The sequence below is a fragment of the Cataglyphis hispanica genome, chromosome 4, assembly GCF_021464435.1.
Source record: "Cataglyphis hispanica isolate Lineage 1 chromosome 4, ULB_Chis1_1.0, whole genome shotgun sequence".
NCBI lineage: Eukaryota > Metazoa > Arthropoda > Insecta > Hymenoptera > Formicidae > Cataglyphis > Cataglyphis hispanica.
In genome coordinates, this window is record NC_065957.1 from 7,680,265 (window position 1) to 7,706,180 (window position 25,916).

At 32.5% G+C, this 25,916-nt stretch overlaps 8 protein-coding genes across 15 annotated transcripts; 5 read left to right on the plus strand and 3 right to left on the minus strand.

Annotated features, from left to right (window-relative positions):
- Window positions 1-19: 19 nt before the first annotated feature.
- Window positions 20-3,663, plus strand: LOC126849185 (WD repeat-containing protein 37). Of its 5 annotated transcripts, none has more exons than XM_050590807.1 (6): window positions 20-124; window positions 864-1,247; window positions 1,328-1,453; window positions 1,794-2,553; window positions 2,638-2,884; window positions 3,250-3,663. In XM_050590807.1, exons 2-6 carry the CDS (start codon window positions 977-979, stop codon window positions 3,370-3,372), a joined length of 1,527 nt encoding a protein of 508 aa, XP_050446764.1. In that variant the 5' UTR covers window positions 20-124; window positions 864-976; the 3' UTR covers window positions 3,373-3,663. The 5 variants fall into 5 exon arrangements, with proteins under 5 accessions (XP_050446764.1, XP_050446766.1, XP_050446762.1 ...); XM_050590809.1 differs by having other exon boundaries at window positions 110-199; XM_050590805.1 differs by lacking the exon at window positions 20-124 and adding an exon at window positions 131-514.
- LOC126849240 (protein ARV1) lies at window positions 3,196-7,454 on the minus strand. Of its 4 annotated transcripts, none has more exons than XM_050590905.1 (4): window positions 7,309-7,454; window positions 4,304-4,408; window positions 3,715-4,234; window positions 3,196-3,536 (listed from the first exon to the last, which is right to left on the minus strand). In XM_050590905.1, exons 2-4 carry the CDS (start codon window positions 4,385-4,387, stop codon window positions 3,412-3,414), a joined length of 729 nt encoding a protein of 242 aa, XP_050446862.1. In that variant the 5' UTR covers window positions 4,388-4,408; window positions 7,309-7,454; the 3' UTR covers window positions 3,196-3,411. The 4 variants fall into 4 exon arrangements, with proteins under 4 accessions (XP_050446862.1, XP_050446863.1, XP_050446865.1 ...); XM_050590906.1 differs by lacking the exon at window positions 7,309-7,454 and adding an exon at window positions 4,836-4,945; XM_050590908.1 differs by lacking the exon at window positions 7,309-7,454 and adding an exon at window positions 4,646-4,819.
- LOC126849223 (aldo-keto reductase family 1 member A1-A-like) lies at window positions 4,995-7,069 on the plus strand. Its single transcript, XM_050590880.1, has 4 exons — window positions 4,995-5,136; window positions 5,256-5,423; window positions 6,031-6,381; window positions 6,469-7,069. The coding sequence occupies exons 1-4, from the start codon at window positions 5,065-5,067 to the stop codon at window positions 6,841-6,843; spliced, it is 966 nt and encodes a 321-aa protein (XP_050446837.1). The 5' UTR covers window positions 4,995-5,064; the 3' UTR covers window positions 6,844-7,069.
- Window positions 7,455-7,988: 534 nt separating the features above from the next.
- Window positions 7,989-11,557, minus strand: LOC126849220 (adenylosuccinate synthetase). Its single transcript, XM_050590874.1, has 6 exons — window positions 11,185-11,557; window positions 10,079-10,181; window positions 9,255-9,618; window positions 8,783-9,175; window positions 8,396-8,652; window positions 7,989-8,309 (listed from the first exon to the last, which is right to left on the minus strand). Exons 1-6 carry the CDS (start codon window positions 11,368-11,370, stop codon window positions 8,260-8,262), a joined length of 1,353 nt encoding a protein of 450 aa, XP_050446831.1. The 5' UTR covers window positions 11,371-11,557; the 3' UTR covers window positions 7,989-8,259.
- On the plus strand, window positions 8,906-15,189 carry LOC126849245 (homeobox protein MSX-1). The gene is made up of 3 exons (XM_050590917.1): window positions 8,906-9,045; window positions 13,381-14,284; window positions 14,618-15,189. Exons 2-3 carry the CDS (start codon window positions 13,688-13,690, stop codon window positions 14,690-14,692), a joined length of 672 nt encoding a protein of 223 aa, XP_050446874.1. The 5' UTR covers window positions 8,906-9,045; window positions 13,381-13,687; the 3' UTR covers window positions 14,693-15,189.
- Window positions 15,190-15,388: 199 nt separating this feature from the next.
- On the plus strand, window positions 15,389-18,094 carry LOC126849192 (COP9 signalosome complex subunit 1). Its single transcript, XM_050590817.1, has 5 exons — window positions 15,389-15,589; window positions 15,806-15,898; window positions 15,985-17,106; window positions 17,206-17,340; window positions 17,460-18,094. Exons 1-5 carry the CDS (start codon window positions 15,563-15,565, stop codon window positions 17,535-17,537), a joined length of 1,455 nt encoding a protein of 484 aa, XP_050446774.1. The 5' UTR covers window positions 15,389-15,562; the 3' UTR covers window positions 17,538-18,094.
- A 183-nt stretch (window positions 18,095-18,277) lies between these two features.
- Window positions 18,278-21,889, plus strand: LOC126849187 (signal recognition particle 54 kDa protein). Its single transcript, XM_050590810.1, has 9 exons — window positions 18,278-18,706; window positions 19,168-19,344; window positions 19,468-19,697; window positions 19,816-19,966; window positions 20,046-20,194; window positions 20,392-20,653; window positions 20,836-20,944; window positions 21,032-21,298; window positions 21,484-21,889. Exons 1-9 carry the CDS (start codon window positions 18,629-18,631, stop codon window positions 21,579-21,581), a joined length of 1,521 nt encoding a protein of 506 aa, XP_050446767.1. The 5' UTR covers window positions 18,278-18,628; the 3' UTR covers window positions 21,582-21,889.
- Window positions 21,890-22,379: 490 nt separating this feature from the next.
- LOC126849191 (chitinase-3-like protein 2) lies at window positions 22,380-25,549 on the minus strand. Its single transcript, XM_050590816.1, has 6 exons — window positions 25,064-25,549; window positions 24,427-24,690; window positions 24,058-24,339; window positions 23,723-23,959; window positions 23,221-23,644; window positions 22,380-23,112 (listed from the first exon to the last, which is right to left on the minus strand). Exons 1-6 carry the CDS (start codon window positions 25,120-25,122, stop codon window positions 22,924-22,926), a joined length of 1,455 nt encoding a protein of 484 aa, XP_050446773.1. The 5' UTR covers window positions 25,123-25,549; the 3' UTR covers window positions 22,380-22,923.
- Between the last annotated feature and the right edge of the window lie 367 nt (window positions 25,550-25,916).

Consider the following 25,916-nt stretch of genomic DNA (forward strand, 5'->3'; position numbering starts at 1 on the left):
AATATAAGTTACATGAACTATAGATTTTCAGACGATCTATGCGTTCAATGCGTGAAATGAAACGCATCCAATATCACTGTAAACTAGACCTATATACATGATACAAGATACATCAGGTCATCAGGTATATATCGTGATCTCACTCTGCATATAAAACGGAAGAAACATGATATTCGATTTCGATAAGGAAAAGAAAAAAGTATGCAACAACGTATGAAAAGTATACGTGACAGATAAAAGATTTTCATCCTTGATGATAGTATACACGAAGCAAAAAGTGATTGTGAGATAATAAGTCTACATCGTCAAAATTTGTTGTCAATTCTGTCGAACAAAAAATTAAACTGTCTTTAATCTCAATGCAAATGATATGGCTAATATATTAGAAATACATATTTCTTATCTCCTTCTTAAAAATCGGTGAAATTTAGAGTAACACGTATTCTGACAGCAACTTAAAAAAAATGTGATGATGGGGAGAAAGATCAGTGCCAGATTGGACGTACAAAATGTGGTATGCGAGAACATATATATGTTTTCAAATCTGATATTTATTGCAAAAAGTGTTAAATTGGCGCGTATGTTTATCACATTTATGTTATGCATACACATACGCGTGTACAATATCGACTTCGCATTCAGACAAAATATTTTTAAATATATTTTCACATTTTTCTAACAGCTGTCTGATGTGTTTTCTCCATTTATAATCTGATTTGTTATTTGCGTTCGCGTTAAGATGCGAGACAAACGGAAACGCATTCTCGGTGCCGATTAATTTAATGAAACGATCCGAGAATGTCACTCTACACATTTGGCGATAATATATTTCTAATCAATTGATATACTCTGTGTGTTGTTAGATCATGTAAACGCAATGTACGATTATGCGAGCATTCTAAGGTCAGAATGATTGTCGCAAAAAATTAGCGGAACATGCTCGTCTGTTTGTGCCATTTTTGTTAAATGATAAGTCATGCCTGGAGAACCATCAGCGACAACTGGAAATAAATCCAGTGGCAAGGCAAAGAGGATTTCCATACCTCGTGTGCAAAGCAGTACCGACACAGAGTTACAGTCGCAACAGAGTGGTTCAACTCCCTTGCAACCAACTGCATTGCACTATGTTAGCTTCCGTTCAGAGTTAGAGGACAGCCCTATTCCTCCAACTTTGCGATGTCGTTTATATGATCTCTTTCAACAAATTGAAAAGGAATTTGAAATGTTGTATACTGAAAATATTGGATGTGAGTATCTCTATTACTTTATATTATTTTTTATAATTATCCAACATATTATGTATTAATGCTATTGTATTTCATTACAGTACAAGAGAAGATTGATGTCCTAAATGATCGACTTGAAAGAGAATGTTATGGATCAGGTGAACGCAGTTTACCTCCTGGAGATCTTACAGATTATCCAGAAACGAAAAATCTTTCTAAACAGAAATGTAAGACTTTGCTATATTGTATTAATATTTTACACACACACACACACATACGTGTTTAATAAATCACATATCATATATAAGATGTGAAAAAAATATATTTTAAAAAATAGTATTTATTAAGTAAAATAAAAAGTTGCTTTTATCTCTGACGAAATTAATTTTTTGATATATTTGATTTATTATTAGTTTCTGATATAATTTTTATTGATATTTTCCATTTATTCTTGTGCACATTTATTTTATATTTGAAAAAAAAAATATATATATATAAAATTAAAATTTATCAATAATGAATGTAATTATTTAGTTCTTAAAATAAAGATCTTTTTTTTATTTCTAGCAATGGGTGCAAACTCAGTGCAAAAGATTAAAACTTCTCATAAATTAAAAGCACAGACCAGTAAAATAGTATCGAGCTTTAAAACTCCATCTATGACTTGCACCATGCAAAGAGAATATATAGGTCACCGAGATGGTGTATGGGAAATATCTGTGAGCAGATCGGGACAGCCTATCATAGCAACTGCTTCTGCCGATCATACAGCACGTATATGGGCGATAGACAGCAGCCGGTGTTTGTTGCAATATATTGGTCACAGCGGATCCGTCAATTCAGTACGATTCCACCCGAACCGAGAATTGGCATTATCAGCAAGTGGTGATGGTTCCGCTCACGTATGGCAGGCAGCTGTCGATTGGGACATGACGAAAAGAGTATCATCATTAGAAGAACTTCCAGTAGCTAGCTCTGAACGATCTACGAATAATCTAATTAGTAATAATGACGAGCAAGAGGATCCTCCGACTTTGAGAACACCAATACGAGAATTGTTAGGCCATTCGAGCGTTGTAATGGCCGCAGATTGGCTCTCCGGCGCCGAACAATTGGTTACAGCCTCTTGGGATAGAACAGCGAATTTATATGATACGGAAACCGGAGAAATTATACACACATTGTGCGGACACGATCAAGAATTGACTCATGTATCGACTCATCATACGCAAAGATTGTGCGTTACGTCCAGCAGGGACAACACGTTCCGATTATGGGATTTTAGAGAACCGATACATTCGGTTTCGGTATTTCAAGGACATACAGAGTAAGTATTATTGATGTTAATACTAATTTATATATTTATCTACATATAATACTAAATAATTAATGTTTAATATATCTCTTACAGAACAGTAACATCTGCAATCTTCACAAGGGAAGATAAAATTGTATCTGGTTCAGATGACAGAAGTGTAAAAGTATGGGAATTACGTAACATACGCAGTCCCTTAGCAACAATACGCGGAGATAGCGCTGCTAATAGACTATCAGTTTCTAGTACTGGAATAGTGGCAATACCACATGATAATAGACAGATACGTTTATTTGATTTAAGTGGTCAACGTCTAGCAAGATTACCTAGAACTAGTAGACAGGTAATATTTATGCATATATATGTATGTGTGTATTAGGCATATTTTTATATTTATGAAAAAATTTATCTCTAACCAATTAGTAAAATTAGTAACTTTACATTTTGTTGAAATATATTAATGTAAATTAAAAAAATCTAAAATTGTTGAAATTGCAAGTTACACAGTTATTATAAGTGACCTTTGACTTTTATATAAGCATTATTGTGTTATATATAAATATAATGAGAATAGATTTTTAAATATATTTTTTTGAATATGTTACATATAATTATTATATGTAGAAATATTACATAGCCTGATTAAATTTCTTCCTCGACTATAAATATATAAAATAAAAACAAAATAACATATATTTTTGTTCATAGGGTCATCGCAGAATGGTGTGTTCTGTTGCTTGGTTGGAAGATAATAATGTGTGTAATTTATTTTCTTGCGGTTTTGATAGATTAGTATTAGGTTGGAGTGTTCTTCCAGTAAAAGATGCTTAAACATCAAAAACTATATGGTTTTACATCAGATACTTTATGTCATGTTAATGTGATATTGGGAATATTTAGGTGCAATTTAGAAATGGAAGTACATATGTAACTATACAACAAAAATCCAGCAATTAATCCAATCAAAGAGCCTCCCTTTCCACTCTTGCAGACAACTGCAATAAATAACCAAAATATATATTATATATACTATATTTAAACAATTTATCAAAGAGATATTAAATTATAAATAGAATGTGCGATTTTAAAATTGCAATAAAAACTGTGAATGTCTTATGTAAATTATATATTTTACATGTATCTTATATAATTTTTTTAAAAATAAGTTCTTACCCGAGTATGCAGTGAAGAGACATAAAACAGTGTAACCTTCGATAAGAAGGTAATATGGACCAGAAGCTATATGCCTCCACACTATTCCCAGAAATCCCAATAATTTTCCACAACCTCCAATTATTAAAGCGCAACTTAAATCTCTTACACTGTATTTGTATGGTTTTTTACCAATGATGAACCATTTTAATTCGGTTACTAGAATAACTATACAAATAAATGCTGCAAAGGCAAATGCTGTATGTAGCAGCACACTGTAAAAATTACAATTATCTTGTGACACATTGTTAAAGACTAAATTTGCTTCTGATGCATTTATTTCTGTCTTGCTCATCTCGCAAGAAAACCAAGCTCTGAATGATTCAGCTAGCCATAATATTATAACCAATTTCCAATATGATTTAAAATTGCTGTTGTACAAGAGATGTCTATAAGCTGGTTTTTCTATCAAAATAAGATCTACAAAGACTATAACAGGATCATATTCGATGTATTTGTCAGCTAACAAGCCACACTTTTCCTAAAATATGTTATAATGTAAAATTGATGGTATACATGTTAGTATATGAATTCATAACATTTGACTTACACATTTTAAGATTTTAAGAACGCTAGGACAATATCTTCTAAAAAGTTCTTTGCATTCAGCTCCACAATTTATACAAATGTACATTTAGAGACTTTCAAATATTATCTGAAATAAATAACGAACAAATAATATTAATTCTTTAAGATATAAGAAAATAGATTTATATTATATTAAAATATTTTATATTGTTTATTATTATAATATCCTTGGAAGTGTCTGAATATATATACTTTTAATCGGAATATATTTCTGAATCTGAATATCTTTGCAGCCATTTAAGTTGAATTATATAAGGCAAGATTAATAAGATATTTGCTCTACACAAATATGAGATGTACTCACAAATTGATGATAATTTGCAAGATATAATATCTTCTACTGCATGGACAGTTATATAATTCATATTTATTATCTATCAGGGATTTGGAGTGAAATAATATATTAATTATCGATTCTTTTTCCGTTTGATTCTTGATATCGACACTCAAGGAGAGCAAATATTTATTTAGAATAATAAATTTTCAACATTTACTTTATTTCTTATATTTATACTAGCTGAATTGATAGATTGAATCTATTCATCTACTGAATATTCTATTTGATAACAAACAACAGCTGTGTGTACTGATTATATAAATAAAGATAATATGGTGAAAGGAAAACAAGAGATAATGGTGGGATAAAGATGTTTCGATAGCAGATAGCAAGTAGCACATTAAAAGTGTAGTTTTGCTTCAGCCTTTCTTCAAGATACATCAAACATGACATCAAATTCAAGTGTCCTTTTGCCAACAGGGCAAGCAATGCCCATTCTGGGATTTGGAACTTGGAATGTAAGTTTAAAAAAGAACAACTTATGTATAATTCAAGCAAACTGATATATGTGTATGTTAATAATAAATATATATATTTTATATAACAAAATAACCTATTTATTTTGTAACAATGAAAGATAAGTGGAAAAGAGTTAGAAGTAGCTCTCGATGCAGCTTTGACAGCAGGATATAGACATATTGATACTGCCACTGCATATGAAAATGAATGTGTTATTGGCAACGTTTTAAAAAAATGGTTTGATGCTGGCAAACTCAAACGAACTGATTTGTTTATAGTAACAAAGGTGTGTTCATATTTTGATATAATAATACTTTTGTGTGTAAACACAATATAAGAATATTTTTAGATATAATCAGATCTATTAAAAATAATCATATCTATAAATATGTAATTATATATTTTTAAATATATATTTGTTTATATATATATATATATATATATATATATATATATATATATATAGGGTGTCCTGCAAAGATTGTACCAACGCTCGTGAGCGGGTAGAGCACAGTAAACTGAGCAGAAAAGTCCTTTATCATTTTGTCCTATAACGCTTAATAAAAAAGTTATTATTGAATAAAGTCAATCATCGCCGATCTTTAGCCAGGTGCACGTCGGTGAGCAGCGCGTCTGGTAATGTGCATGAGCGTTCAGCTGTACAGCACGGTTCACCGACGTGCGTTCGGCTAAAGATCAGCGATGATTGTCTAGACTTTATTCAATAATAACTTTTTTATTAAGTTTTATAGAACAAAATAGTAAAGGACTTTTTTATTCAGTTTACTGTGTCTACCCGCTTACGAGCGTTGGCACAATCTTTGCAGGACACCCTGTATATATAAAATATGCTTATTGTGAAAGTAAATTTGCATTATGTTTAATATACATAGCTTCCTCCTAATGGTAATAGAGCGAAAGACGTAGAAAAGTGGATTAAAAAATCACTTGCAAACTTGCAAATAAGTTACTTGGATTTGTATTTAGTACATGTACCATTTGCATTTGAAAATGGAGAGGATTTACAGCCACGTAATGAAAATGGAGAAATAAGAATTGATGTAGATACAGATCATTTGCAAATATGGTCAGCCATGGAGAAACAAGTGTTGGAAAAACGTACAAAAGCAATTGGATTGTCCAATTTCAATATTGGCCAAATAAAAAAGATCTTAGATAATACCAAATTACCTGTTTCAAATTTGCAGATTGAATTGCATGTAGATTTTCAGCAGAAAGAATTGGTATATAAATCTTACATTTCTTTTAAATATATTTCTGTTACAATATTAATTCTTATAAATGTAAAATATATATGTATATTCTTTCAGGTAAAGTTTTGTCAAGATAACAATATTAGTATAACAGCATATTCACCATTAGGTACACGTGGAGTCGTAACAAAAATAGGAAAAACAGATACCATACCGAATTTATTAGAAAATCCAATCGTGTTAGAAATTGCTGAGAAGTATAATAAAACTCCTGCGCAAATATTACTCAAACATATTATTCAAAAAGGTATAATAGCTATACCAAAAAGTTCAACACCTACAAGAATTAAAGAGAATATCCAGTTATTTGATTGGGAACTGCGAGTTGAAGATGTTGACAAGTTAAATGCTATTGATATGGGAGAATCTGCACGTATATGTGATTTTTCTTTTTTTAAAGGTATTGAAAAACACCCAGAATTTCCTTTCTAATATTGTGTTAAAATTTTACCTCTTATATGACTTATATCTTATTGTGTTGCATTTTTTTATATATGAAAGATAATCATTTTAAGAGAATGTTATCATATATTTCATATATTATATATATAAAATTGTTGATAAATAAATCTTATTAAATATATATATATATATATATATATATATATATATATATATATATAAAACAAATTTAAATAAACTAAAGACTATAAAAATATTTCTGTTATTATATATTCCTCCTAAAGCATAGAATATTCATATGTAAATCATATATAATTAGTGTATACATATATCATACACACACATATACACACTGTAATTATATATATAAAATATAATACTATTATAACCAAACAAATTTTCCATATAATATACAAATAACAAAATAGAAAATGTGTCAACTTTAAAGCATATTTGCTCATATTTTAAAATGTAGGTTACTTTCACCTTACTTACTTTCACTTCGATTATTTTGAGCTGTTTTAGTTTTCGCATTTCTTTCAATCCTCAATAGGATGACATTTTGATCACACAGTTATGTAATGATTATGAGAAATGTATTTGCAATTCAAACAATATGTGACAAGCAATTTGCTCACGCGTATTTAAATGACCGTGACACCATTTATCTTCGCAATAAATTCATTAAATACAGATATGTCTAAATAATGATTTAAGTATCACATTTCTTCTACTCTGTGGAGATGAAATATATTTCCAGTACTACAAAAACGATGACAAGGTTATGTTTTCCGGTAAGTGCTGCAATGCGAGACATGAAAAATGAGAAATAAATTGAAATTTCGAGCTATATTTTAATTATCATGGTATACATATATTTATAAGCTACAATAATCGTGTATACAATGTACAGATCATATATCATTAAAATATAATATTTACAGATATAAATGGAGATTAAAATCGCGTGGCAAATTGACATTCGATCTTTCAAATTTATCAAAAGAAATTGGAGTTTTTTGAAAAATAGATTTATCATATTTTACTTTGCATATCGTCGAATTTTGCATTTGGTAAATTATTCATACAACACTTAAAGCTAACACGATTAAAGATAGTAATTAATGAAAAATAAATATACTTTAATTTTATATATATATAATAACAGAATCTACTTAAAATAGACGACAACATAACAAACATTTCTAATAATCTTCGGCTTGTTTGTTAGATACAACTACAAAATAACTACACATTCACATTGTTACACAATTATACAATGTTATATATGCATTCAAGAATACTACATTCATTGAAAACTTATTGTTAAAGTACATTTTGCCTGTGCGCTTATCAGCTTTGCATTGCAAATATTACAGGTAAAATTAAAATTAATAATACATTTAATGCCGTGCGTTTAAGTAATATTTTGCGGACTGTGTATCGTCAGAGGGCAATTACACTTTCTCGTCCTGCTCCTACACCAATCCATTTGACTGTAACAAAGTAAATTCTTCTATATCTAATTCTAATAAATTTTTCAAAGTATATGAATATATGCTATAATGTTACATAAACATACCTGGTATATCTAAGTATTCCTCTATGATTTGTATATATTTATGTGCATTAGATGGCAATTTATCAAAGGAACGTACACCTTCAGTAGTGGATTGCCAACCTTCGACTGTCTTATACATAGCTTCAACTTTTGCTAATTCACAAGAACTGCCTGGAAAATAATCTATGTCCTTTCCATTTAATTTATATCCAACACACACTTTTATTTCTGGTAATGCATCCAAGATATCAAGTTTTGTTAAGCATATAGAAGTATACCTGTGGAATGAGAAAATAATGATTAATATATTATGTCAGCATTTCAGTAATACAATAATTTATTATATCAAGCAATCATTGAAAGTAGAGATAAATTTTAAGATATAATGTAATAAATTTTTCTACACACCCATTAACTAACGTCGTAAATTTCAGCAAGGGCAAATCGAGCCATCCGCACCGTCTTTTTCGTTTTGTAGTTACACCGATTTCGTGACCTCTTTCCTGCAATAACTCTCCAGTAGAATCTAAAAGTTCTGTGGGAAATGGCCCATCACCGACTCTGGTAGTATAAGCTTTTACAACACCGATAATCTCTCCGATTGTGCTAGGAGGTAGACCAAGACCGGTCAATACCCCGCCGATGCTACAGTTCGAGCTTGTTACATATGGGTAAGTACCAAAATCAATATCCAACATTGCTGCGTTAGCACCCTCCACTAAAACCTTTTTACCATCCTTTAAAGCCTGGTGCAAGTATTGCACCGTTTCCTTCACGTACGGCCTTATACGTTCGGCGTATCTACGAAAGAGAGAATAAATTGCATGTTTTATAAATCTTGTAAAACGATATAATCTCATAAGACACTCGTTATACATACTCCTTGTAACGTTCCAATTCGGCTTTAACATCGACATGCAAGGCAGGAAACATTTTTTGATACGACGTAACTAAAGTGTTAAATTTCTGGGAGAATTTATCAAAGTCGCCGAGAAGATCTCCGATTCTAAGCCCATTCCTCGCAGCTTTGCTCGAATACGCCGGTCCTATACCTTTCTTTGTAGTTCCCAATGACTGCGTACCTTTCTCCAATTCTTGCAATCCATCGACCTGTTGGTGAAAATCAAACACTAAATGCGCCCGATCTGATATTATAAGCCTGTCCTCCCAGTTCTTTAGCCCTTTAGATTCGTTCTTTTCCAATTCATCAAATAGACCAGGTAGATGAATTACTACTCCATTTCCTGTAAACAAAAAGACCGCGAATAATATTAATTATATATACGATTTGCAATGTGTTAATGTGTTTAATTGAATAATTGAGATAACAATATTCAGGCAATTCGATATTTATCTATACACCAAGAGATAATAAAATAACCTATGTATAAACAAGTGGAATAATTGTTTTATACATTGATCTTAATTTCTCATATATATATATATATATATATATATATATATATATATATATATATTAATTTAATATATATATTAATTTAATATAAAGGAAAATAACAAGCAATGTGATAAATATATATATATATATATATATATATATATATATATATATATATATATATTTATCACATTGCTTGTTATTTTCCTTTATATTAAATTAATCACTAAAATCATCACAGATACATGTTATTTTGTCACAAATCAGAATATTAATTTTATTTGTTGATCTGCAAAGATTATTACCTATAACGGATTTGCATCTGGGATTGATTATTCCACTAGGCAGAAGGTGAAAGTCGAATTCAGCACCTTCTACAACTACAGTATGCCCTGCATTATTTCCTCCCTGTGAAATTACATTAATACTTGAAGAGACAGCTTGCCATTATTTATGACAGAAAAGATTGTATTGCAATTTTTTAATTATATATTAAATCAAAATATACAAGGATCCTTTTATTGACGTAAACAATGACATTGAAGTCTCAACATACAAGTATATATAATCTATACATCTATTCTATTTATCTATTAAAAGAGGGATAAGAAATGTAAAGTAAGATCTTTTATTGAATACATATAAATAATTGTGTCACAAGTTTTATTTAAAAAATGAAATGCTAATTTACTAGAAGTAACTCTCCTTGATATACTTAATATTATTTCTTTCATAGGAATATAGATATGCATAAACTGACTGATCATATAAACTTGATTTTCTTGCATTAACATTATCAGATAATTATTCATAAAGCATTGAATCTATAATTATCATGTGTATATATTATGAGACAGATATCTTATGACAAACGAGATAAAAAAAAATTGGGTTATTTATCATATTTAAGACACAAAGATACGCTACATGATAATTTTGTGATTTTTTTTATGTCTATATAAAAACCATCAAAATATTATGTAATATCAGGTACAAGGTTATAGAGATGTTTGTAATACCCACAGGTCAGGTGACGCGCGCGCGTGTTATTTCTAAAAATAAAACTAAAAAAGGATACTAGACGCGAGCGTTTTTCATGTTAAAGATATAAGACTTATAGACAGTCGCTCGTGAAATAATTTCAATATTTCGAAATAATTTCAATATTTCAATATTTGCTTTTAGAGAATATTCTTCAACCGGAATTTTCCCGAAACACACGCGCGACTTTTCCGATAGCCTAACTAACCTCTTCGAAATATGTTGAATAAATATGAAATTATATTTACAAAAGGAGATGAGTCATTCGCGCAATTTTCGGGGAATCGATTCAGTCCATCGACAAACCAAGAGGCGGGAAATCGCGTCGACACTCCCGGGAATCCACCGAGAGAGGTGGATACACACATACCTGACACCTGCAAACGACGTCAGCGTCCATCGCCAGCATGTCCACGACTTTTCCCTTGCCTTCGTCGCCCCATTGCGCGCCAAGGACCACCGTGACCTTCGATATAGAACCGCCGCCCGTGGACGTCCGCTGTTTCTTCCTCGGCGAGACCGGGGCACCGATCGCCTTGCCGTTTGCCTGCTGCATTCTCGCGTATATACTGGGATGTCTACGATTGTGAGGACGATCCGTTTCGCGCCGGTGTTCCCGCGAAAAATGCGATTCTTCGCGCACAAGTTCCGTCCTGCTTCCGCCTCGCCGGGAAACAGCTGACGCGACAGAAATCGGCCGGAACGAACGGGGCGAGTCGCCGCTTTTGATCCCCCGATACTCTCTCCTCCCCCCGTAGTTCTCTCCTTTCCTCTCCCGCGCCGAAACCTAACCTGCTTGCTGCCTGGTTAAAGCTGGTTTCTATCGGATCAAACGGGTAGATATTCAGTCCGCGCGCTTTTCTATATCTTCTTCCGAAAAGTATATCGAATTATCGCGCAGATATTTTTCTTCTAAAAAATCTAGTCAATTTAAGATGCCACACGCGATAAGGCAAACGATGGACGCAATTGCGATTTTAATTCATATGAACCGTACGTAAAATAAACGCGCGAATGACACATCGCCTGGGAAACTTTAATATTTTTCATTCAGCGCTACACTTGACATAAATTATTTTCTCCATTATACTAACTGCATTTTAGGAAATCTGAACAATTAAATTGACAAACTAATTAGATTTTATTGATCAAACAGAGATTATAGCATCTAAAGAATAAGTACGACAACTATTTTTCTACTCGCGTGCAAGAGGATTGTCGAAATAGTTAGAACTAATATAAAAATACAGAAATAGTTAACAAAATTAAATTAAATTAAATTAAGAACCCAGATAGCACACAATATTTATGATAAATTTACTTTTTGAAATATATTAATATTTTATAACGTTTCATACACATTAAGAGAAAAAATCATAAAAATTTTATTCGATGTATTATTAAAATATAAATTAAATATTTTATATAATATTTGATAAGTAAAAAATAAATATTTTGATAGTATTATTTTATAAATATTTTTCAATATTTTTATATATATTTTTATGATATTTGTGATAAATCTTTATGATCTATTAAATTTAAGATCACAAAAATATTTATAAAATATTCCGATAAATATGTATATAAAATATTCAAATAATTATTATAAATATTTTGAATATATTTTATAAATATAGTATGCTGTCTGGGAAAAATAAAAACATTTTATAATATTTGATATCTTTTTTAAACTTGATATCTTCTGCTTGATATCTTGAATCTATCTACTTTAAATCCATGCGTGATACTTTGTCTAACGGATGATGGAAATTCAAAAAGAACAAGAAGAATTCTTGGCTTCCTACAGATGGAGAAATACTCGATTGGCGAAGGTTTATTTCAGTACGCATGATGATGTAATTGTGGAGTAATCCGAGTAATCGTACTATCCGTTGAGAAACGATGATTGTTCGTCCAAGACAATAATAAGAAAAGATAAGCACTGTGTATATATACACATATATAGTCTACATTCATATATAGCTATCGATATGTCAATTGTATTTTTTTATATTTTTTTTTTTTAAGATACGAATTTCTTCATCGAGCATTCTAATATGAGAGAGAATTTTTATAAGGTGTTATTTGACAATTGAAGGAATTGTTTTATGAAAACGTTTTCAAATTATGCGAAATTTTTAATCTATCACGCTTTTATATGAAGCCTTCCAAGAAAATCAGTGATAAGTTTGTTTTTTTTTCGTTGCAATATCATTGTGATTAATCAAAATTGCAAATTTCCAATGATATGTAAAAAGGAGATTGAAAAAAATCGTTTATCAAGCTCGGTATCGTGTTTAACTTTAGAATAAGCTTGTGCCTGGCAAAGTAACAATATATATACACACACATGTACACCGGAAAAAGCTGGGCGTACAAGCGCTGTTCAATATTTACATCATCGAAATGGATATATTACCGGATTAGAGACGTGACCCCCGTGGCTTTTTAATTATACAAGCCTCAATGCACCGAGACATCTGCCCTATAGAAACTCTCCAGTCGACGAGAAGAGATTCCGTTCCCTCGCTACCGAGTATCAATTACATTGTTATTATTACAGGGGAGTAGCCGAGGAGAGATGCGGTCAGAGAGATAATACACTGGTATAAGAGCATGCACAACAATGGGACAGGTACACGCGGCGTTAACCGAAGCGCGACCCCTCCCCCCTTTATTCCCCCTCCCTCGTTGTGCGAGCAATGCGATAGCCATCGCGCGTGCAACTATGCGTTTAATTTGGATTTGCCGCAAAGAGAGAAAGAGAGAAGAAGATGCGTGTCGCGAAAACGAGGGGTACGCGCCCCACGAGATAGAGACCCGGGCGCGCGTACTTTTTTTGTACGTGTGCGTACACACGCATAAAACATATGTGTCCGTATACGCGCAATATATATATATATATAGCGAGGAGTTCGTCCTTCGGAAAGTTTAGTGAAACATTCGGGATGACGAGCGAAGCACGGATGAGGAACACGGATTTCAGCATATCCCGTATATTATCAGACGATCGCGGTTGCTCGCCGAAGACGCGAGCGGATCGCGAGCGGCGGAGCGTCGAGCGGGACGAGAGTCCCGCGCGAAAGCCGCGCGTCCGCTTCCCGGACCTCTCGAGAGCGCACGAGGAACGGGAAGTGTCGCGACGCGAGGAAGAGACGCGACGCGAGGAATGCGCCGATCGTGTCGTCCCAGGAGAGATAACGGATGCTTTCGTCGTCGAAGCGACGCAACGGGAGACACGGAGAACGGATCTCACGTGGCTCCAGTATACCCGGTACAGACCGCCGAAGTTACCCAGGAGGTCTTACGTCGAGAGGCGAACCAAGCGACGAACGGACGATCGTCCCCGCATCCCATTCTCTTCGTCGCAGCTGCAGGTGTTGGAGGACAGGTACAGGAGGAGCGCCTATCTGTCCAGAAACGATGTCGTCGAGATGTCCGCGATGTTGAGACTTCCGCAGAGCAAAGTATGTTGGAAAAGAAAATACAAAGAAACATTCTCTCTCTCTTTCTTTTACTGTCTGGGATATTTTACCTGCAAACGATTGATGCTATTAAATCTGCTTTTGTCAATATATGTCATTGACATTAGGTATTCTTGATATTTTCCATCGATCCACAATTCACGCGAGTGTATTCGAATTTAAATGTTTCGTATCACGCATCACGCGAGGCTTGGTAGATAAGACAGATTTCCGTTTTATCAGTTATCCGAAAATTATTAACATATGATAATGTAGCGAGATTGCACGAGACGATTATTCGAAGTGTGATTTATTTATATTTTGCTTTTTTTGCAGATAAAAATCTGGTTTCAAAATCGTCGAGCGAGGCAAAGACGCGAATCGCTGAATTCTACGATAGTGGCGCGATGACAGAACAATAGAGTAAAGCTCTATCTGCAACGGTTTCAAGATTTAAAGTCCATGGAGGATTCTTGTCGAGGATACGTATAGAAGATTTGAATCCGAATATTTCAAACAATTCGACTTTTTATATTGCAAATATTTATCATTGATTTTTGTACAAATTTATAAATAAATATATATTTATTGTATACAAAATAATGTACACAGTGAACGACTACGTAATATACACGTATATTGTTTAGTGCGATAAAAAGAGGCTAACATATGCTCTAATAATGGAAATAAAAGCCTTCCGCTCTTCAAAAATAACAAAATATAAAGTTAATATATATAATCATGTCAAGAAAAGATACCTTGTAAACAAGCATATACAATTATACAAGCCAAAATATCACAAATTTCAAAACGAACAATTCTATAATTCGTTTGAAATATAAATTCCCATGCTCTGTAACAGAATATTTTTGCACGAACATATGTATAAAATATATAAAAATTAAATGGAAAAAGATAAATCGACATGATTTACATAGTAATATTTTGATCCCGCTAAATAAAGACCGCAAAAAGTAAAAAACTAAAAAAAAGGAAGGATCTGAGAAAGAAAGAGAGAGAGAGAAAGAGAGAAGATTTTTCTCGTCCTATGCATAATTTGACATTTAATTTAAATGTCTATCGCAAGAGGTCGGTTTCGTCGTCTCGATGCGAGTCGCTCTCTCGTTTCTTTCTCAACACCGGCTGCGCGAGTGGATATGTGTGCATCATATTTAATTTATATATATGTATATGATAGGCACGAGATATCGAGCAATAATCTTTTTCCATCATAGAGTAGCCCTACGAGTTACGGTTTTAACATAACGGATAAGGCTAATAATGCCGTTGCAAGTTCACGACGTTCAGGTAATTATCAAATTCCGATCGGGGAATAGGCGTTCTTTCCCTTCAAGATCGAGCGATTTAAACTACGGGGTTATCTTCGCAACGTTCATGCTTGCATTTCGCGATCGCTTTTCGCAAATCTAAATATACTCTATTGCGATTTAAAATATATTCTCGCAAGCACAAAAACTGATAGTGAAATGATATCCTGGTATGTGTTTTTCTTTTATCTTGTAGCAAAATGTCGTGGAGCCAATGCAGGTTGATGCTCCTACAGAGGATAATGATAATGCTGAGGAAGAACCGTATATAGTAGAAAATCCGACGTTGGTACGTAAAATTTTTTTAACCTAAAAAAAATTTTTATTTTGGGTTAAACAAATGCAATCATTGTAATCATATTTTCTTAACTTCAGGATTTGGAGGTATACGCCAACAGCTATACCGGACTTGCAAAATTGCATAGACTTGTATATATCGCCGATCATTGTCCATCATTGAGAATAGAAGCATTGAAAATGGCTATTACTTATGTGATGACCACGTACAATGTTTCGCTTTATATAATGCTACATAAAAAGCTCGTCGAAGCCATGGGTACTCCTGGATTACCAGATGTGGCGGCGCAGTCTACTTCACAAGACATGTTAACGATGGATCAAACATGGGTAGAGACTCGATCAAAGAAAGCTGCTCTAAAATTGGAGAAATTTGATACTGATCTGAAAAATTACAAGAGCAATTCTATCAAGGAGAGTATACGAAGAGGTCACGATGATTTGGGAGATCATTACTTGAATTGTGGTGATCTTGTTCATGCCTTGAAATGCTATTCCAGAGCACGAGATTACTGTACTAGTGGCAAACATGTTGTGAATATGTGTTTAAACGTAATCAAGGTTTCTGTATATTTACAAAATTGGTCACATGTACTTAGTTATGTTACCAAGGCTGAAGGTACACCAGACTTTCCAGAATTGCATGGCAAAGACAACAATCAGGCCATAATTACGAAATTAAAAGTAGCAGCGGGTTTGGCAGAATTGGCAACAAGAAAGTATAAAATGGCTGCAAAACATTTTTTACAAGCGTCCTTAGATCATTGCGATTGCCCCGAGTTATTGTCTCCTGGAAATGTGGCTCTTTATGGAGGACTTTGTGCTTTAGCTACTTTTGACAGACACGAACTGCAAAAACAAGTTATATTTAGTAGTTCTTTCAAATTATTTTTAGAGTTAGAACCGCAACTTCGAGATATAATTTTCAAATTTTACGAATCAAAGTATGCCTCCTGTTTGAAATTGCTCGATGAAATAAAGGATAATATTCTCTTGGATATGTATATAGCACCTCACGTAAATCTGTTGTATACGCAAATTCGAAATAGGGCCTTGATACAATACTTTAGTCCTTATCTAAGTGCAGACATGAGACGAATGGCAACTGCATTCAACAGAACAGTATCCGAATTGGAGGATGAACTTATGCAACTTATCCTTGATGGTCAGATTCAAGCTCGTATAGATTCACACAATAAGGTAAGTACTGCTTGCAGACTTGCATACAATTTACATATAATATATTTTTCTTTAACAAGTGTATGATATTTTAAGCATATATTTTTTAAATTATTACAGATTTTGTATGCAAAGGACGTCGATCAACGTAGTACTACTTTCGAGAAATCTATGAGCGTTGGGAAAGATTATCAAAGGCGTACACGTATGTTGATTTTAAGAGCTGCAATGTTGAAACAGCAAATTCATGTAAAGGTAAATTATAATTGAAGGAAATATCTTAGACATATATGTTTCTCTATTATCACAGTAATTATAGAAACTTCTTTGAAACATTTTGCTTCTATTTAAAAACACATTGTTTATTTTTATAGAGTCCTCAACGCGATAGTACGCAAGGAGGTGAGATGTCGGTAGCACCTGGAAATGGTACCTTAGCAGCAAAAAATTGAAATGTCGTTTGATATCTTCTGTTTTGAAAAAAAGAAAAAAAAACAAATTTATATTTATGCGTGTTAACTGCCACGATCACCTAGATACGAGATAAGATTTCATCTCCGCATTCGACATTGCGTTATTTACATTTTTTCTGAAGTCGATGTCTTATACCTCATTTTCAGCGTATAATATATGGCATGTATATAATATTGCTACATTGTGTTTATAAAATACAAGTTTATATATATATATATATATATATATATATATATATATATATATATATACACACACATACATACATACATATATACATAAACCTTTCTCTCAATTATGATTATAGAATCATAACAGAGGAAAGTGTGTAACATAGACCAATTTTTTGATTAATTAAAAAAAAAAAAACTAATATGTTCTCTTTCACACATGGAAATTATGTAATGAAAGATGCTAATTTTAAGTTCCTCCGTATACAAACGATGCGAACGACTCTAAGACTTTAACATATTCTGCTGGGATTTAGAATAAATTCATTACATTAAATACACATATATGTATTGTCAATATATAATTTATGTATTTTTCCATAATTGCAAATCTAATCTCATTGTATATTTATTGTACATATATATCTGTTTTTTTATATACAAGAAATTTATTTTTTTATTTAAGGAATATTCAAAAATGAAAGAAGCAAATATGAAGATGAAGGAGCTTTAAATATTGTAGTGATAATCAAAAATCCCTAACGAACCAGATCACTCGTTTCGTCACTCGCAAATGCCCAACTTCAGACGCGTGCGTGTTCTAATCGATATAATGGACAGTGGCTATGTCTACTAAGGTTTCGTTTGTGCGATACATAAACAAATCGAGCGAATGTTCTGTGAGTCAGCGTGCGCATGAAAAGAATCACCATTGTAGGTTTTTGCTTTCGACGACAAGAGAGTTGGTCGTTTTCGCGTGATCGGCCCGACACCGGATGTGTCGTCATGCCGTGTTGGCCAAGTTGGGATATCATGACATATTTTATATGTTAATATTCTAATCGCGAAAAATATATTTATTTTGAAGAGAGAGACGCGAACGCGGAAACGTCTCCAAGATGGTTTTGGCGGACCTCGGACGTAAAATTACGTCGGCCCTGCGGTCGCTCAGTAATGCGACTGTCATCAATGAGGAGGTAAGTTTGCGTTGTTTATCCGATATTCCCACAACGAGATGATTCTCAAAGACGGTTTGTAAACAACTAATTAATTTATCATAATTTAATATCCTCCTTCCTTGTATTCTTTATTCTAACATAGGATGCTTCGCACTTTTTTTTAGAAATATCTATGCATTTCTAATTATTTCTAATAACCTTGTTATATGTGTCAAACTTATGTTTACATCGTAGGTTGGATTTGTATTAAATTTATTGCGACATAATATAGTAGATATCATAGGAGTTTCAAAGAATTTTATTCTCCTGTCTTAAAAATATTATTTCTTTAAAATAATTCTTGATTTGGTATTTTATTAATATTTTTGTACACATATGTCATTGTTTTTTTAGAATATATCTTTTATAATTTGTTGTCGCTACTGTCTGTAGTTGTATCTTTATTATGTATTTTTATCAATGAATATACTTTTTCCCAGGTTTTGAATTCTATGCTAAAGGAGATATGTGCAGCATTACTTGAAGCCGATGTAAATATTAGATTAGTGAAAAAATTACGAGAAAATGTGCGCCAGGTTATCGATTTTGAAGACATGGCTGGTGGTCTTAATAAAAGGAGGATGATACAGAGCGCCGTCTTCAAAGAACTTGTAAAGGTTAGTCTATTGTTTATATTTCTAAAGGCAACAATGTTTATGAATATATGAAAAATTTATGACAATACAATAAAGATATAGTTCTTAGCGTTTAAATATATGTTTAATCTATCATTTTTTTAGTTGATTGATCCTGGTGTAAAAGCGTATCAACCAGTAAAAGGCCGTCCTAACGTGATTATGTTTGTCGGTTTGCAAGGTTCTGGTAAAACAACCACTTGTACCAAACTCGCGTATCATTATCTTAAGAAAAATTGGAAGGCATGTTTAGTATGTGCTGATACCTTTCGTGCTGGTGCATATGATCAGATAAAACAGAATGCTACAAAAGCTAGAATACCATTCTATGGAAGGTAATTAATTGTAGAAGCAAAAAATGTTTATTATATCCTTTAAACATCATGCTACTCTTTATGTATTCTCTTTATGCATTCTATATTCACACTAATACATAATTTTTTCTAAATTTAGTTATACAGAGGTAGATCCTGTGGCAATTGCTCAGGATGGTGTTGATATGTTTAAGAAAGAAGGATATGAGATAATCATTGTAGATACAAGTGGAAGACATAAACAGGAAGAATCATTATTTGAGGAAATGTTGCAAGTCGCCAATGCTGTGGTAAAATTATAATAAATTTTTTTATTTGTATATTAAAAGCCAGTTTTTTAAAATTTTTATAAGTTTTTATTTGTTGTAGCAACCAGACAATATAATCTTTGTAATGGATGCAACGATAGGTCAAGCTTGCGAAGCACAGGCAAAAGCTTTTAAGGAACGTGTTAATGTTGGTTCTATTATAATTACAAAACTGGATGGCCATGCCAAAGGTGGTGGAGCACTTTCTGCGTGAGTTTCTTTTTTTTATCAATTTCTAGTTTAATAATTTTATATTTTATTGTCTATACCATTTTATTTGTGCAAAATAAAAGATATGCAAAGTTACTTCTCATTATATACTTCTAGAATAAATGGTTGTAATAATAATTATATTCACAATCATCATATTTCTCTTTTTTTATTCTTTGGATATTAATTTTTTTCAGTGTTGCAGCGACACAAAGTCCTGTAATATTTGTTGGTACAGGAGAACATATAGATGATTTAGAACCATTTAAAACAAAACCATTTATTAGTAAATTGCTGGGTATGGGAGACATTGAAGGTCTTATTGACAAAGTAAATGAACTCAATCTAGATGATAATGAGGAATTACTTGAGAAAATCAAACATGGTCAATTTACTTTACGAGATATGTATGAACAATTTCAAAATATTATGAAGATGGGACCATTTTCACAATTAATGGTAAATATTACTGATATAAGTATAGGAAAATTAATTTTTTTTTTACACAAATTCAATAGAATAAGATTTATAGTTTGTATTCACTGATATATAAAATTATATAATATATAAGATATATAAAAATTGAAAATATAACATACACTAGTATTTTATAACTGCTTCTAATGTTTTATTATATATAGGGTATGATTCCTGGATTTAGTCAAGACTTTATGTCAAAAGGCACAGAGCAGGAATCAATGGCAAGATTAAAGCGGTTGATGACTATTATGGACAGTATGAATGATTCAGGTTTGAGATGGTTTAAGATGTTTTATTTATGTTTTTTATAAACTTTAGTTTTTCAGCATTATTTTATGTGTTGTATATTTTTGTTAGAATTGGACAGTAGAGACGGAGCTAAGTTATTTAGCAAACAACCTGGAAGAATAATAAGAGTAGCAAGGGGTTCTGGTGTAACAGAAAAAGAGGTTAAAGATCTAATTACACAGTATACAAAATTCGCAGCTGTTGTTAAGAAAATGGGAGGCATAAAGGGTTTATTTAAAGCGGGAGATATGGCGAAAAATGTTAATCCAACACAAATGGCAAAACTGAATCATCAAATGGCTAAAATGATGGATCCACGTGTACTACATCAAATGGGTGAGTAATTATGAAATATTCTTGTATACTTTTATATGAATTATAATTTTTTAATTGTTTAATTTAAAGAGTTAGGTTTCAGTAAAAAATATAATATAAAAAAGATATGTGTCAATTTAATTTATTTCATATTTGAAAATTTGTAGTTATTCTTTTTTATAAAAAGTTGTTTACGATTATTTTAGGTGGGATGCCAGGATTGCAAAATATAATGAAACAGTTACAACAAGGCGCTGCAGGTGGATTGGGAAATTTAATGGGAGGTTTTGGTGGCAAATCCTGAGAAGAGGTTCCAGGCAGTGCAATTACTGCCATTAAGAACGTTACATACCGTTATATACAACTTGCGAGAAAATTACGTCGTATTTGAAATACGATATTGAAGGAATTGTGTTTAAAGCCTTTTTCTTTTTAATCGTTGAATGTGTTTTATATAATGGCATCACGAAAATCATATGTAACGGCAGTGACATTAATAGCCGATTCTTCAACATACTTTATCATTTTTTCAATTGCTCATCGAATCGTAAAAAAAAAAAAAATACTTTTGATGTAAATGCAATAAATTATCAAAATATGCTACAAAGTTCATGTCATAATGTAAACATTAACTTATTCCAACATTGTTTATAGTCCCTTATGTATATTATCCTTGTATTTTAAAATTTTGTTGAACTTATTTTTTTAAATGACTTTATTTCTTTTAATATCGAGTTAAATAACTTTATATAGAAAGAAAATATCTATTATATTTCTATTATATAAAGTATGCATATATATGTTGAATAATAAAAAATTAATATTTTTAATTAATGTTGTCACAATCAAGTAATAAAGATGCAATTGACATGTAAATATGATAAATATAATTATCAATGTAAACATTTGCAGGTATATTTTGTTAAAACAAAAATATAATTAAAAATTGAATTATTATTTTTAAATTTCAGGCAAAAACAGTTTCATATATTTTGTACTCATGAATATTAGCGCAATAATTAATATATTAATAATAATAATAATAAATAGTTTGTCTATATAAATAATACTTAATAATAATAGCAAAAGTAATGCAAAACTATTATTCGCGAGTCTCAGATCTTTATTCTAAAACAGATGACAGATCCTATTATACATGCTTACAATCTTTAATTAAATGGCATGTTTTTTCTTTGAACTGGTTATATAATTTTTTATGTTGTTTCTCTTTGATATTATCTAATCCACGATATATTATCTCAGATACCTATTTCCTTGTGAAATATATGAAAACAATATATGATAAATATATAATAACAACGTAGGAAATATTATATTTAACATTTTATGCATAATATATAATATAACGCGTATATTATAAATATCTTTGATTTGACTCAATCACAGGTACAAGTGCTACACTCTACTAGAGCATATATAATACTGTATGTGCTTTAAATATCTTAGCAACTTATTTGTACGGAAAGATCTTTGAGCAACTGAGATAGAGTGTAAAATATCAAGTAATATGTTAGATAGGAATGTAACATTTTCAATAGGAATGTATTCGTTTTAATGTAAAATATTTTAAAGCTTTCGAAGAACAGCTAGATAGAGTAATCAACATTGTGCGCATAGTTGAGGAATTACAATCCTATTGACTGTCCAATTCTATTAATCTGCTGCTTACTGTCCGACTCTTTAAATAATACTTTCGAAATGGTACGTGTCAAAAGAAACGTTTCGTTTGTGCTATAGCAAGTGCCATTCCAGTCATCAACATTTAAAGACAGAATCATAGCTCCCTTGAAGCCACTTGTACGAATCCATGTACTCTGCAATACAAATAGTTCAAATATGAATTTATTTCACATGTTGAAAATTGCACACAGATATAAATATGTTCAATATATATTTCGTTCTAACAATGAAAAATACGATACCTTGTAGTAGATGCTCTCCTCGTTATCGTAAGATATCCATTCCTTGTCTTTAAACGCGTATGGTACACGACTTTCTTTATTGAAGACACTTACAGCTCCAGATTTTAAAAATTGACAAACTGTAGGATAAGTTACAAAGCCTTTTATGCCAAGCTTCCCGAATCCACTAGCTGGAGCTTGTAAATTGTGATTCAATGGATTGTCTAGCTGGTAAGAGTGACCATAAGCTGGTATGCCGACGACGATCTTTTCCCGTGGCATCCCCTTGGCCACCCAATATTGAGCAGAAAAATTCACATTTAATGTGGATAAATAACCCGTTTCTGTACAACGAGGGAAGAGAGGAGCGTTCAGATCCGTGACTGGGAAGTACCAAACATAAAAATGATAATCATATGACATGAGATTCACAAAGTCGACATGCCTGTAAAAATAGAAAAAATTTTTTTTTTATAATATTGCTTTTCAAATGTTTTACAACTATTTTATGTAACATGCATACTCTGCCATTTCAGGAACATTATAACTTTGATCTACAATGGCCTGCGGTGCCGCTACTGCCACTGTCAGGAGTAATTTTTGACCACTACGATCGAATTCCTTTCGTAATTCCTGTAACAGCTGAACAAAATGTATTTTTTCACGATCGTCGGCTCCTATCCATGCCGGAAACTCCCAGTCAACGTCGAAGCCGTCCAAATGGTAAGTCTTGGTTACATTTAATACAGATCTTATAAATCTGGACAGACAAATGTTAACAATAACTATATGTATTCTCTAAAATGTATTACATGTATCTTACTTATGTAGCAATGGGAAATTGATGAAAGAACATACTTTTTTCTATTTGCATGTGTCTTTACCATCTCGGAAAATCCATCATGGAGCTCATTATTTCCGCCGGCGCTGATCATGACCTTCAATTTAGGTTCGCGATTCTTTAAAGCGACTACTTGCTTGTATACCCACGCATTGTCTCCTATATCGAGCATGTTATCTACCACGCTCGCAAAACCCACGATAATATGCGTACAAATATGAGGGTCAATGTGCGACGGACTGAGCTCCCACGACGTGTTCAGGTCCCACGGTATTGTGTAGTAGCATACGATGACCTGGCTAAATGTAGGATAGATTTTTGACATAAGTACACAGACTCTCATGTATCCTAGATAGATTTCAGACGATCAAAAAATGTTTTTTTACCTGGTGGTATTGCGGTGGTATTGTTCCGATGCACCGACACTTGTATTCCTGTCCGCATTCTGATTCTCCTTCGTCGATTCGGCGTACATCCGAGCCCGACGTAGCCACGTAGCAATCTTGGCATTGTCAATTTGTTCCTCCACGAATCTATCGGCTTTCGGGGCCCTCAGAACGAGTATGCCGAACCAAGCGCGCGTAATAAATAGAATCCCGACGATCAGGAATGTCAAAGTAAGACAAACGACTTGCGTTCTCCAGCGTGGTCTAAAAGATATTTATTTTGTATTAAGTTCTATCGAAATATCCAAGTAATACGAGTAATTGCATGCGTAGAAGACTGTCACGGATGTGGAACATCGCGTTTATGCGAAGCAATTAATCGCGATGACCTTTCGTGACGAGAGGCGTGAAAGTTCAAAAGCTAAGAATGACGTATGAATTTGCCGTAGTGCGAAAAATCGATACAAAATTTTCTTTCTCTCTCTTTTTCTCACACACACACACACACACGATACGTTTCATTAAGCAATTCCGAAGAATACGCGCGTGTTTACGCAAACGAGATACACTCGTCTATCTCTCGTCCCTCTTTTAATACATGATAAAAAATATTATATATTAAGATATATGTACTCACTGTCGTATATCGGTTAGTAATTCATACTTGGCCTGTGGCACAGGTATTTGGTTAACCATTGAATGATTTTATTATTTTTACTATATTGCCGAGAGTATGCGACAGATTTCTTCTTAAAAAAACAAATAGACAAACGATCGAACGAGCGCTATTCTTTTATTGTCGACAATAGGGTTGACTAGTTTGACAATCCGTTCCGGATCGCGCGCTGCTGATAACCGGGGACAAAGCGTTCGAATACACAGCCGAACAAGCCGAGACCGTACGATATCGGTACTACGTATCCATACGTAGATGGATCGCGAATAGTCAACGAGCGGAGAATTCGTGTTATTTATGACAATGGCATAAGTACGTGATGGGTGTGTTCCATCGCGATTTACCGAATATATATGGGCAACAATAATCGCGATCAACCAACGTATACATGCATATGCACATGTACGTACGTACAAACATATGACGATGTGTCAAATGTTGTTGCTTTTTCGCCGATTGGTTCGAAAATATATTTCTAGGGGGCGTGTATGTATCCATCGAGGTCTGTTCATTTTGGTTACTACATACTAGACTATGCAAAATACATAGATATAACATTAGCTATCAAATGTGTCAATCATGTTGTAAATCGCAATCGATCTTTTTTGTAAAAAAAATAATATACACAGATTTGCTGTTATAATGAGATTACATATATATATTTTTTTTTTTGCACATCACATATATATATATATATATATATATTACACATTTGTATATATATTAATTAAATAATTTAAAAATATAACATGTTAAAACATGTATGCATGTAACAAGATATATGTAAATGTTGTACATAATATATAGCACCACA